Source organism: Dipteris shenzhenensis, chromosome 5, assembly GCF_047967505.1.
Source record: "Dipteris shenzhenensis isolate YYH24624 ecotype China chromosome 5, Dip_SZ_1.0, whole genome shotgun sequence".
Lineage (NCBI taxonomy): Eukaryota > Viridiplantae > Streptophyta > Polypodiopsida > Gleicheniales > Dipteridaceae > Dipteris > Dipteris shenzhenensis.
The window spans coordinates 29,156,571-29,170,185 of record NC_141600.1 but is presented as its reverse complement, the minus strand read 5'-3'; the positions used below and the strand labels follow the sequence as shown (position 1 = coordinate 29,170,185).

General features: G+C 43.2%; 1 protein-coding gene across 2 annotated transcripts in view; it reads right to left on the bottom strand.

Moving 5' to 3' along the window:
• The window catches only part of ORC3 (origin recognition complex subunit 3), a 95,716-nt gene extending 83,145 nt beyond the window's left edge, over positions 1-12,571 (bottom strand). For both annotated transcript variants that reach the window (XM_087375043.1, XM_087375044.1), the window contains exons 1-9: positions 12,456-12,571; positions 11,895-12,107; positions 11,496-11,673; positions 11,231-11,400; positions 11,008-11,138; positions 10,216-10,489; positions 9,984-10,058; positions 9,757-9,833; positions 3,322-3,418 (exon numbers count right to left, since the gene is read on the bottom strand). In XM_087375043.1, coding sequence (XP_087231169.1) covers positions 3,322-3,418; positions 9,757-9,833; positions 9,984-10,058; positions 10,216-10,489; positions 11,008-11,138; positions 11,231-11,400; positions 11,496-11,673; positions 11,895-12,107; positions 12,456-12,539 — 1,299 coding nt within the window. In that variant the 5' untranslated portion in view covers positions 12,540-12,571. The remainder of the gene's footprint in view (positions 1-3,321; positions 3,419-9,756; positions 9,834-9,983; positions 10,059-10,215; positions 10,490-11,007; positions 11,139-11,230; positions 11,401-11,495; positions 11,674-11,894; positions 12,108-12,455) is intronic.
• Positions 12,572-13,615: the final 1,044 nt, after the last annotated feature.

Genomic DNA, 13,615 nt, shown 5'->3' with positions numbered 1-13,615 from the left:
CTAATCATCTTGTATATTGATGATCTGTTCATTATAGGGTGTCATGCTACTCATATTTCCGACACCAAAGCAACTATTTCCCAAGCCTTTGAGATGACTGATCTTGGACCCCTACACTTCTTCCTAGGTTTAAAAATCTCACAGGAACCGGAAGGTTACTTTGTGTCCCAAAAACGTTATACTCAGAAGCTTCTGGAGGCCAGATGACGGAGTGTCGTGCCATCTCATCACCCATGGACCCCAGTACCAAATTGTCGAAGTATGACCCTAGTGACCCCATGGATGCAAGTAGATATCGCCAGTTGATCGACTCCTTGATTTGGCTACTCAATACCGGATTGGACCTATGTTACTATGTTGGTTTATTGAGTTCCTTCATGCAAACACCTAAAACGACCCATTGGGGTGCTATGCAGATCCTTCGCTATCTTCAAGGTTCTCGCAAATCGAGGGTTATTTTATCAATCAGGGCGCATTCCAGGATCCAGCTTTTAGACTGGAGTCATTCCAACTGGGGAGGAGAGTCAAACACTCGTCGTTCCACCACTGGGTACTGTGTTACTCTTGGCTCAACAGCCATCACTTGTAGCAATAAAAGGCAACCCACTATAGCATTGTCATCAGAGGCTGAGTATCGTGCTGCATGTTCTGCTACTTGTGAGGTCGTTTGACTCCGCCGGTTACTCGAGGAGATCGGGTTCCCACAGACATCCCCAACAGTGATCCACAGTGACAATCAGAGTTGTATTGCACTTGTTCGAAACTTAGTGTTCCATGCTTGTACCAAGCATATTGAGATCCACTACCACTATGTCCAATAGAAGGTGCTTGATGATGTGATCCAGCTTACATACTACAAGATAGGACAACAAGGCGCACCTCTTCACCATGGCCTTGGCACAGAAACTACTTGGCGATCATTCCAGCTCACTTAGGATCATCCATGATCCAGAAGCTGAGAGGGGGTGTTAGAGGTGACATCTCCTGCATCACTGAGTAAGGGCCTTGGTTGTGGGTCTGCCTGCCCATGTGAGGGAGAGAGGGCCTTGCTTGTTGGTTTGCCTGCCTAGGAGAGGCAAAGGGGGATCACTTCGATGGATGTCCTTGCACACGGACTGTACAAAGTAGGAGCATGGGCATACAGAGCCCGTATCTGCTCGCCACCTGTACATGGGGGCCATAGGGGCCTGTTTTCATCTCAGCCTTGAGCAGTTGTCCACCACAGTTGACGTTTTCCCCAGCAGTAAAGGGGCTTTTTCTGAGATCTTTGTGCAAGTCTCTCTTGGTTTTCTCTGTTTTCAGTTCCGCTCTGTGAGCTGTTTGCTGTCTTCTCTCCACTGTTGCTCAGCACCGCTGCACTTCTCAGAAGTGTATGCTTCACTAGCGATATTGGAAAGGCAATGCTTCCATACACACTTCCAGCATGTGAAAACGAAGTCATACTTGCTAGATTCTTTAGTCCAACTAACCGCCCTATACACAGGTGTTTTTTGGGTAGTTTTGAGAGACTACATATACCTAGATGAATCCAGGAACATTCCCAAACTCATCCTCTAAAAACACAACATAGTGCAGTTTCAATCTCATGATAGTCACTCACAAGGTTGAAAACCATAAACTCCATCATGCATAGCAGGGACTAGCTACTATGACATCCCCACTGACGTCATCAGCGCCCAACAGTGGGTGTAGACCATAGTATAAAAATATGCTCTCACACATACAAATCCACACACCCACACATACTTGAGCATCAATTTATACAAAGTCTTCGTACTGAGTTTCTGTCGGCACTCCGGAGGTGAAGGGCAGACTCAGCCATGATGAAGGCTAGCACTAAAGGAGAAGGCTAATCAAAAGGTAGTCCAAAATCTCTTCATTCAAAAGTTTTGAGAGACTACATGTCCATCATAATGATATATCGCATGATCTGAGGGAAGGCGTGCACTCCACGTGAGATTACCTCTACAAGAGCCCTACAAACAGATGCCTTATTCCAGACCATCACCTATCTGGACCAAGTCAAACAGCTTGGTTGGACTAATGTAGGCAAACAGAAACTACCATGGTGGACCTCGCATCATCTATGCAACTTGCAACGTAGGGAGATGACCACTGGTATGCATGAGTCTCTAGATGGTTCCGCTCGTGGGGCATGGACATTTGATCATTTACTGCCATATCAGTACTCACTCAATGCCCCCTTCATGCGGATGACATAACAAGAGATTCATCAGATCATTCTAAATGATCTATGGCAGGTAGACATCCATTGCACATGGATGTCTCCCTTATAGCCACTCACATCCAAGATGGCCTTCTGTCGAGAGCAATTCCTTCATCTGAGTGAGAATGGTCATCTAGACACCATGTACCTACGAACTCACCTTTTTCATACAGTATGGATCATCATGGGTCAGCTCAAGACCTCATCCCACAGGTTTCACATTGAGGAAGGGCGTGATATTGCAGCTACTCGACACGGACTCAGATAGTTGGGATTAAGGAGGAAAAGTCCAGCCCTTTGGATGCAGCAAGAGAATTCGTGCACGAGAAGTTTGAGGTCAAAAAAATGCTGATCGAGAATACATGGAAGGTGGGGAAAGATATCATAAGGGGAAGAAAACAAGAGAGCTATCCATTTGGTTAAGACATTATGACACAATCTCACTGCCAACCAGGTCTCTTTTGCGATCATTTTTGTCCACCAACAAGCAAAATAGCCGACCAAAAGAAAAGAATAAAATTGTGGACTTCACCTGAAGGTCCTCTTGCATTGCTTTTGCTACAAAAGTAAGATCTTGCAAACAATACTTCTACAAGAATTAGCATGAGGCATACACAAGGACTACTTGCTTTCTTTCATGTATGCACGCAAGCTGCCCAAATGTTCTGTAACTGTGGGTGCCTAGTGAGTTTAAAGGCTGCCTGCTCCTCAGTCATTGTCCTCATTAGAAGGTGGCTCTCATGTCTCAACTGAACAGTGTAACCAAACAAGGTACACTGATATAAGAAGGGAGAGCTTTCCAAAGACCTCAATAGATTAACAACTGGTCAAGAGGAGAAGCTCCAACACCATTTCCCCACAGTTGACAAAGTCAGCTTGAATGAGTTCCGTCTCATTTGGTAACAAAGAAAAGGATGGATGCCTACACAACTTGTGTTCCGATTTACAAGAGCGACACCATACATGATCGATTATACATGTTTGATCTTAACTCAAATTTTTCTAGTTCATAGGAACAACTTTTGTATCATATATGATAGGCCTGGCCAACTGCCTTGAAACAAGATGAGCACATTTTTAAAAGCCTACTATACCTGAAGAACCGAGCTCCAGTTCTGCTTCTGTTCCCTGAACTTAGTCAATGCCAAAGCCATCTCTTTGCCGATATCATGACCATCCTCAAAATGCATGCTGCTCATTTTTAACCCAGATAGAACAACTTATGTAAGTTGGGAGTCCAACAAAAATGTGATGCCTTTCATACTTGATAATTAAAGACTGGTGATATATACAACTAAATCATGCATGAGACCAGAATATGTATCATGCATGAGACCAGACTATGGGTCTTGCACTTGGCACTCAAGCAACTCCACAACAAGAAATTCATTCACAAAAGAAGGCACATAGTTTTAAAAACCTGGTTGATTTAAACACATGTTTCATACCAAGTTTGCATGGGTTGCTACATAAACTTTGTGTACATGTTCTTGACAGTAAAATCCACATAGTGCCTCAGAATCTTGTCGTGTATTAAAAAAGAGATTTGCAAGCAACCTGATAAAGTGACATGAGAGTAAAAAGCTTTTATGCAAGTTACTTCCCATGAGCTTGCAGATTTATGAACATTCTCTTTTACAAAAATGACATTTCTCAAACTGGGCTGGCATTGCAAAGCATCCTACACAGTAGCACAGTATGTAGATTGGGATTATGATGGAAGAGTAGTTGTAAATATATAATTAGATTAGCTTGATAAAAGGGAGAGTTCAAGGGCAACCTATGTGAAGAAGGTTCAAACAGACACTGCTATTTACTATTATGTTAGTAACAAATGCAAGACAGTGAAGCAACGAAACAGAAAAATTGCATGATGTAGCTTGCATAACATAAATTAAAATTTTAGAACTTATATGAAGAACTGAACTCTAAGAGAAGAGACGCAGATTTTATACTTAAAGATACGACAAGACCAGGAGAAGCTCCTGTGAAAATCACATATCTTGAGCCACCATATTCCTACCAGTATCGCCTCTCTGCCCATGTCTCTTAACCAAATGCCCTTCAATTATTCCTTCAGGTGATTCTTGTAAGACCGTCCCTATTCTGTGTAGCATGACCCATTTCATCTCTACCCGAGTTGGTACAACTGTCATGTTATGCATTGAAAGGCAGTTTACGTGCTCTTCCAATTGGTCAGATACGGTGGGGGTTTGCCTAACTTAATCTATCCACATGCAGCACGCAACTGTGGCATTGTCTACAGTAGTAGAGGCTGAGTACATATAGTTAGATGAATCCAAGAACATTCCCAAACTCATCCTCTAAAAACACAACATAGTGCAGTTTCAATCTCACGACAGTCAATCATAAGATTGAAAACCGTAAACTCCATCACGCATAGCATAGAGGTTGAGCACATCTCATTTGCCTCGTGCATGTGAAGTAGTTTGTCTTCTTGGAGGATTTTAGTGCAGTCCAAGATGGTGCTACCATGTTAGTTTGTGACAACCAAAGTGCCGTTCCAATGGAAGAATCCAAAGGATCATGAAGATCAAAGCACATTGATATTTGCTACCGTTTCATACCACATCAGGACGACGATGGGACTATCCAACTTGTCCATTGTTCTCCAAGGCAAAAGATCTGCTCACAAAAGCCCTACCTCAAGTAAAGTTTGAAAAGTTCAAATCCTATCTATATCTCAAAATCACAATCTAGAGCAACAAAGATAAGATCATTGTGTGTGTGGGGTAGTGGCAAAGTTCCGCTTGCAATCTTGAGCTTGAAAGAAAGTTGATGGATCTATACGGCAAGGATAGCCAAAATTCTCTCTACAAAAAATGTGGTCATACTTGCAATTGCTGAAAGTGTCTTTTTCAGATATTGAATTGGATGATGCTCTCAAACATTTGGGTAAACATAAATCCCCTGGTTGAGATGGTTTGACGGTTGAATTTTTTGTAGCCTTCTGGGCTGAATTGAAGGGTCCAATCTTGAAGCTCAATAATGTAGCCTGGCAGCATCAACATCTTCCTTCAGCTTGGAAGCATGGTCTGGTCAAGCTTATGCCCAAAAAACTCCTATGTGAGACTATGGCTGATTGGAGGCCCATCATTTTGATGCCTGTTATATATAAACTTATTGCTAAAATGTTGGTTCTTCGGATAAAGGATATTCTTCATGATGGTCTTCATCCCAAGCAATATGGTTTTGTTCCAAGAAGGAATATACATGATAATATCTCCAATACTCTCATCGCAATGGAATATGCCAAATATTCAAATCAAGATGTATTGGTCATATAGGTGGATGTGGCAAAGGCATTTGATACCGTACAATGGGATTATGTCTCTCAAATCATGAATAGACTTGGTTTTGGGCCAAAGATAGTTAATGTCATTTATTAGCTTTACTCAGATTCCACTGCTCAATGTTTTATAGGGAATCATTTGTCTGAGTCTTGGACTCTGTGACGGTCAGTTCGACAGGGATGCCCTCTTAGTGCTTTGCTCTATGCTATTGCTTCACATCCTTTGCTTCTTTATATGGATCATCAGGTTGATACTGGACAGCTAGTGGGGCTTCAGATTCCTGGCTCGTGGCCTTTCATTGCACAGCCTTATGCAGATGATTCTTTCTTCATGCCAAAGAATTGTCCTCTAGAGCTTCGCTTATTGATGGATACCCTTTCTGATTTTGGGTTGGCAGCTGGTCTAAATATTAATTTTCAGAAATCAAAACTCTTGCCTCTCAAGCATTGTGACTAGCATGCTCTCCTTTGGCCAGGTCAGATTATTCCTCCGGAGAACATAGTAAGACATTTGGGTTATCCAATTGGCTGGAAAATCAGAAATAAGCAACAAATATCTTGGGTATTCAACAAAATTCAGGACAAATTAGAATATTGGAAGATCTCCACTTGGCCTTTGCATGTTCGGCTTTGAATTGTCCAGTCCATTGGTTTAGCTTATGTCCAGTTTTACCTGCCTTTATTACATTGGTCATCTCGAGATCTCTCTTCTTTTATGTCTCAAGCCATGGAGATTTTTTGGAGAACTATGCTTCATAAAAAAGCTTTGAGATTGCTCGAAATGGACCTTCTTTGCTCTCCAAGAATGCATGGAGGTTTGAATATTCTAAACATCAAATTTCATGTGTTGGCAAGAAAGATCACTATGCTTAGGGTTTTTTTCCAACAAGAGCAGCCATGGTCTATTCTGTTGGCATTTTTGTGTGGCTAGATGCGCACAAATGCTTATGGGCATTGGCTAGTTAATCCATGGGAAGTAGTACTTGGCAAGTTTCAAGGTAAAATACCTGGTTGCCCATTTTCTACTGCCTTGATTCAGGATTGGAAGCAGGTGCTCTCTCGCATCAAATGGTCTCCCCATCCTGCTTCTATTGCTTCATCTCTTCGACTAGAACGCCTTCACTGGAGTGCTGTCTTTTACTCTCCTCTTCCTATACAACAACCAATCAGAGCTTACAATCTCATGAAGTTGGGCATCCGGTTCATTGATGATGTGGTAGATACTCAGGGGCGTATTCTCTCTTTTCCGACAGCATGTCAAAAATACAATCTTGGGATGCATCATAGACCCATATTGAAAATTATTGCAGATCTCTTACTCCCTTTTGTTCCGATTCCATCTTTGGAAGTAAGAAACAGGCTTCAAGATTGGCATCTTCAGTCTCCAAGTCCAGGATTATCTTCTCAGGATGGCTCTGTGTTAACTTTTTCTCTGGCAACTACACGGTATGGCTTGGGTTCTCATTATCATGCTTTGTAGCAACAAGTTGCTTGTATACTTTTGCCTTTTGTTTCAATTCCTCCTTTGGAACTTCAGGATAGGTTGGAGGATTGGACTTTGACTTCACCAGGGTCCTCTTCTCGCCCTTTGAGGCTATCTCAGATTACGGTGCCTACATTGTATAGAATCCTTTTGCCTCAACCCTAGGTTTTAGAGAAAGGCAATTCTATTTGGCAAATGCATCGCCCAGCCAAATGGTGGAGAAAGAGATTACAACAGCTTTGTGCCTACAAAACTCCTCTTCGGCAATAGGTTTTCTTCTGGCGAGTGCTTCTGGGCATTTTTCCATCTGGACAGATGTTGGCTCGTAGACATATTGCTCCTGCTCGTTGCCACAGATGCTTGAGTTCTCAAGAGACTGTGCCTCATTTATTCTGGTTTTGTCCACGTTCTCGTGAGTTCATTGATCTTCTTCGATAGTGCCTGCGAGCAAGATTCCTGACTGTTCCCTTTGGGAAGTCTTTCTGGCTCTTTGGTTTTCATCCACCCAGACCGGAGTTTCATCTTTTCTTTGTTTGGGTTCGCTATTGGGCACTGTGAACTTTATGGATAGACAGGAACTGTATATTCAGCAACTGAGCAATCCCCAATTTACGGGGCAATGAAATAGCTCACAGGCCAGCCAAAATGCCAGCTCTCTCAGCCAAACGAATGGCCAGAAAGTCCAGCTGGTCTGGCCGACCAGATCCGGCCGACCAGTTGGCCGACCAGCTGGCAAGCCCACCGACCAGTTGGCAGGCCCAAACGACCAGCTGGCCGACCAACTGGCAGGCCCACCGACCAGCTGGCCGACCAGCTAGGTCTGGCCTATAAAAGGCCTCTGCCCTCACACTTCCTTGTACAGGACAGGACCTGCAGCTGCTCCTCATCTCCTCCATCTTTTGCTGCAGGCCCGCCTGCTCCATCTACCTCTCCTCTCCACTTCTGCCTCTCCTTCTGCTCCTCTTCTCCAGATCAGCTTCTTCAGCTCCAGATCTGTCCCATCCTGCTCCAGATCTGTCTCCTTCTGCTCCTCTGCTCAGATCTGCTCCTCTACTTCAGCTCAGCTCCTTCTGCTCCAGATCTGTCCCATCCTACTCCAGATCTGTCCCCTTCTGCTCCTCTTCTCCAGATCAGCTCCTTCTGCTCCAGATCTGTCCCATCCTACTCCAGATCTGTCCCCTTCTGCTCCTCTGCTACAGATCAGCTCCTTCTGCCCCAGATCAGCTCTTTTTCTTCATCATATTGCCATTCCAGATAGCCTGAAGGTTCCTTCCTCAGAGCATGCTGGTTTCAGCCATTTCCTAGGGCAGCTCCAGCTCCCATCATCCTCGTCATCATTGAGCTACACGGAGGACTGCATTACGCTCCCTCTGCTGCTATCTTTTCTACTGTCTCTCTACATGGAATTACCTTTCTGATTCACCTCAGCCACGGTCCTTCAGACACGACGGCTTGAGGTTCTTGTATTCAGTTTTTCATATTACCGACAGGCACTATGTTTTCTGAGTTCTGTTCTTCAGTTGTATCTGAGTATTGTCTATTTTCTGATCGCTCCACTGCAAACCCTATGGTTTCTCTATCGTTTCTCTATACTGTAAAGTCTTTGATGATCCCAAATTTTCCCTATTTGGCTTTTCTAAGCGTTCTCTATAGCAATCCTTCTTTGATCAACGGGTTTTCTTCTGGTGAGTGCTTCTGGGCATTTTTCCGTCTGGAAAGATGCTGGCCCGTAGACACATTGCTCTTGCTCTTTCCCATAGATGCTTGAGTCCTCAAGAGACTGGGCCTCGTTGATTCTAGTTTTGTCCATGTTCTCGTGAGTTCATCGATCTTCGGCAGCGCCTATAAGCGAGATTCCCGACTAGTCTTTTTGGAAAGTCTTTCTGGCTCTTTGGTTTTCATCCACCCAAACCAGAGTTTCATATTTTCCTTGTTTGGGCTCGCTATAGGGCACTCTGGACTTTATGGACAGACAAGAACTATAAAGCTTTGGTGATCTCATATTTTCCTTGTTTGGTTTTTTTAAGCATTCTCTGCAGCAATCCTTCTTTGATTGCTTGCAGACACACTACATAGATCATGATGTATATCTAACATACACTAAGATCATGATGTATATCTAACATACACTAAGATTTACACTTGGATGTATTTTTGGCTGCCTAGTTTTGAGGTTGCTACTCTTGTAATATAATCAATCAAAAGTTTTCACTATTAAAAAAAAAGTGTGTGTGAGAGAGAGAGATGAAAAGATATGATACATTTAATGTCCATACAAGATCTAAGGTACAACAGAATTAACACCAGTGATTATACGTTGCAGATCTATGCAACTACTTTTTCGAGAATGGGAGGACTTGGCCCTTTAACCCCCCCCTATTTTTAAGAGTTTTCCCTCACCCATCTGTCAGAATTCCCTGCCTGCCCCCAGGCGACCCCCACTCCATGTTTCTTCTAGGCAAAAGTTTATGGCTGTTGTTTAGCAATGAGTGTAAGTTGCAATGTTTTCTAATAATTAACAGAAGTGTGTTTGGATGTGAATTAACAGTAGAGTCCACTTGCCATTGTTCTATGTATTTTCAATTATAAAATACTACTTATTAAGGAATGTAGATCCAATTTGATGATGTGCAAATATGAAAAGTCCAATCATGCTGCATTTTATCTTGAGTTTGCACTAATGGCCATATTGCTTACTCAAGCATCAAAACAAATGGAGCAAAGAGTTAGTACCTTTGCACAGATGGCAGAGTGGAAGCATATCGAAGAAGTGTTTCTGGAAGGGATTTACAGAATTCTTCTAACAGTGCCTGTTTCAGCGTAGCAGCTTGTTAACTTAAGTCCCTCAAACTGCAAATCTATATATTCACAGCCAATAATGCAGAAAATTCACCCTTAAATGTCACAAGCATCCCATTGCACATTTGAATGAAATGCAAGCTTTCTTCTTGCAGGTGCACCTTATCAGTAGGTTCCAGTAGTTTTGGACAGATGAAACTCAAAGGTTGCGAAAAAAAGTGCTCCATACAAGCCAGCTGCAAAATCCACTAGCTTAAAAGAAATCATTTACTATTGATGTAGTGTCACAGAAAGCAACAGTCCCTATAACAGTTAGGAGAGTTCCCAGAGAAAATGTTGCACGAGAAAGGAGCCTCAGTCATCCGAACGAAGTTTCAATAGGGAGAAATAGACCTTCAAAGCTCGTAGAAAGGATGCAACTGTGCTATCATATTTCCTGAAATGGCTCAATAGAAACTTGAGAACATCACATCCTATATCAAATGAAATGGATGGCGTGACCAGCACTGCTTTGATAATGCCTTCTAGATACTCGTCAGGAGATGGTAAAGTAAAACTGTGGGCTAGCAAATGTCGAACAGCAGAGGCTGGAAGAAATTTCCTCACGGCATCTTCAGATGTTGCCATTCCCATGATTAAGACAATTGGAAGCTCTGTTATCCACTCACTGCAATCCACAAAAAGTGGGCTTATTAGTAAGTTGCACATACCTTAACGTTTCTCGAGAATACCATAGCTTAAGCTTCATTGGAAACTGCAGGCTGTTGATCTCAAAACGAAAGTAGTGTATACAGTATAAAAACTAGAAATGTTAGTCACTGAACAGAACGTGTTATAGATGGGTAAGTTTGATAGTCTGATACAAAGGTCCAGACAAAGAGACCAAAGAGATTACAAAATGTTTGGAAGAGCTTTTCTTCCCATACAGGCAGAACATAGATACACCAAGCAGAAGTCAAATTTTGATCACAGTAAAGAAAACAATGCAGAGCAAAGTTTTGGGGAACCCTGTATCGCTAATTAAAGTTTGACTAAACCCCTCCTTTGAAACTAGAAGCCGGATGAGGTCGTTGCCAATCTGATAATTCCTTATCACGGCATATAATGTGCACTTTCATGAATTCTTGATAATTTCCAGCACGTCATGCGTTCCTGCTGTTGACGAAATGAAACGCTGAAGAATACCTAAGAATCACAATAAAGTCTGCCAGCACCATTGAATTGCATAATTCTGCGTCTTCGATTATAATCACTATTGGATGCTTGACATGTGCAGCGTCCCTGTGCCAAGAAACCAAAATATCCATGTCTGTAGTCTGCATATGAACGGGTCCAGGATGTTAGTGTTAAAACTGATTGAAAAAGATTACATCATTGACAAAGCTCGCAAGAAAAGTTGGGTCCTTACATCTGGATTGATTTTCACTATCTGTTTTATCAGGCTTTTAAGCGGTCCACCTACTCCAGCTTTGCTTGAGAAGTTGTGAGGACGTAAAACGGCTACATGACAATCGTTCTTCATTAAATGTTTTCTCAATTCATTAAAGGTGTCTGTGTGATCGGAGGAGTCTACATTGCCTGCACAGGAAGTTAAGTCGGCCCCGCACTGATTGAACTTGAAAACAGAAAAGCAAGCATCTAGAGAGTTTGTTATTGGAGGAACAGCAACTCACGTAAATGTATTAAACCGGCATGCAACTGTCTGGTGACAGTTGCATTCGAGGCCGTTGTGCTGGCGTGGCATGTCTTAGCTGACAAGTACAGGTTAAGTTGGGCATCACAGAATAAAGTGTCGCTTATGAACTTCCGAATTTCCTGAAAATTGTTCATGTTGTGAAATTCGAAAACGTCCTGGACAGTCGACGCCACGTTAAAAACAAATTAGGAACAAAAATTCCGACTAAAGCTTATCGTCACCCACGAGCATGTCCGGTCAGTTTCGATTCAAGTATTTATTTATTGACGATCGAGCAATACAAACAATCTAATCTAACTTCCCACAATCCTAAATTTCCAGACCTCCGGCAATTAAGCCCTCGTAGAGCACTACGGCTGAATTCTGGAAATCTGACCTTGACGCATTTTTCGATCTTCTCCCAGATAGTCTGGAAAGCTTCCATACGCCAAAGTCCACAATCTGTCGGCTCAGCGCTGAAGCATGGAGGCATAGGAAATATATCCTGCCTTACGGTGTGTTTCTGTTTGCTTGATTTTGAACGTTTTCCCGGAGACCGCTCAGCGCTCGTAGCATTTTTGGATCCGCCAGAGTGTAACACAAAGCATGCCTGTCAATCATGGTGAGTGCCTTCAAATGCAAAATAAGAAACGGAAATCCTAACCTTTACTTTATAAAACTTTGCCTCTTCTTTTGCATTCCTCTACCCCTTTTCCCTTCCCATATCATCTCCTCTCCCCCCTTTTCCTATTCCCTTTGTAAGTATCCCTTGATTTTCCTTAGCTAATAGGCCGAATCTGCACGTCAAACATTCAACGGGAGATACAAGCCAGGGAATGCAGCCAGAATAAAGCATTCACGATTCAAGAGCATATACGCGGTAATGTTCGCATAGCAGGGAGCAAAACAGGTCAAAAGATGAAACCAGGATTGGAATGACAAGAAATCAGGGAAGAACCTGGGATGGATCGTCTTCTGGAGCAAGATCGTCATCGCTGGAGAGATCGTGATCACGAAGCGAAGCCATTGCAGAACAAGGCATTCACGGAACGAAGCTCCTCTCACCAACACAACGATGAAAATGTTCCCAAATTTTGGCGGGAAAACCCTCCCCTCCACGTCATCGCCTTCCACTTCATCATCCTTCATCTCTTCAGCCCCGGATGCGTGGGGATGACGTTTCGAACGTGCCACCGCGGTGGGGTGGCCAACAATGCCCCTGGGTATCGGATTAGGGGCACCACGTCTGCACCCGCCACCATCACGGGATATAGCTAGGCTCGGCTCACACCAATGGGTGGGCATTGGGTGTGGTAATTCACACCACCCGACAACCATCAGGCTCCTCATTCATGTCACCAACTTGTGATTGGAGCTATTGGAGGAGATATAATGGGCCACTTGTGTAGTAGTTGGAAGAGTTGGCCACGTAGTGAGCGGCCTTCATGGGCCATAGACAAATCTTCTATGTTAGTGTCCAGGTCCGTCCACCTCTTATTGGAACATGGGGGGTGTGGTCCCCAAATGCAACTGTCAAGTGTCTGTCCATGTAGGATGTTATTGGATGTTGGCACTGGACCGTGTGAGTGGCGATTTCCGACTGCTCGTGCTTGATTGGCCCTTGTGATGTTTTAAGCATGTATGCCTCTTCGTCTGAACCCAAGCTAAGGGCACATTTCCCTAGGATAAAATCGTACTCTTTGCTCTCCCCGGATCCACGCCTTGTACTCGTGCTTCGCTATCACCAAAGACTCACTTCTTGGTCATCGTCATAGCCAGAATGTAGAGCAAGAGATCCCGCTTAGCTAAGATATCTTTTTCGTTACACCCTTGATATACTAGACTTTGCTAAAGAGTTCTCCCAACATGTCACTCTGAGACTCCTCCCAACTTCACATTGTTGTTTGGGAAGTAGGCTCATAGCTCCCCACCCAATTACCTCCTTCATGAGTTGGAAAGAGCCACTTATTCAGTAGTTACCTCAATCATCATCCAAGTGTTACAATCCTTCCTCCATAGATATCAGCCACTACAAGACGAGGAGATAAATAATAATAACCTGTGCCATGGTAATTTTAACCCTGAATAATTTGTAATGAGCTATGGTCTACATTGACA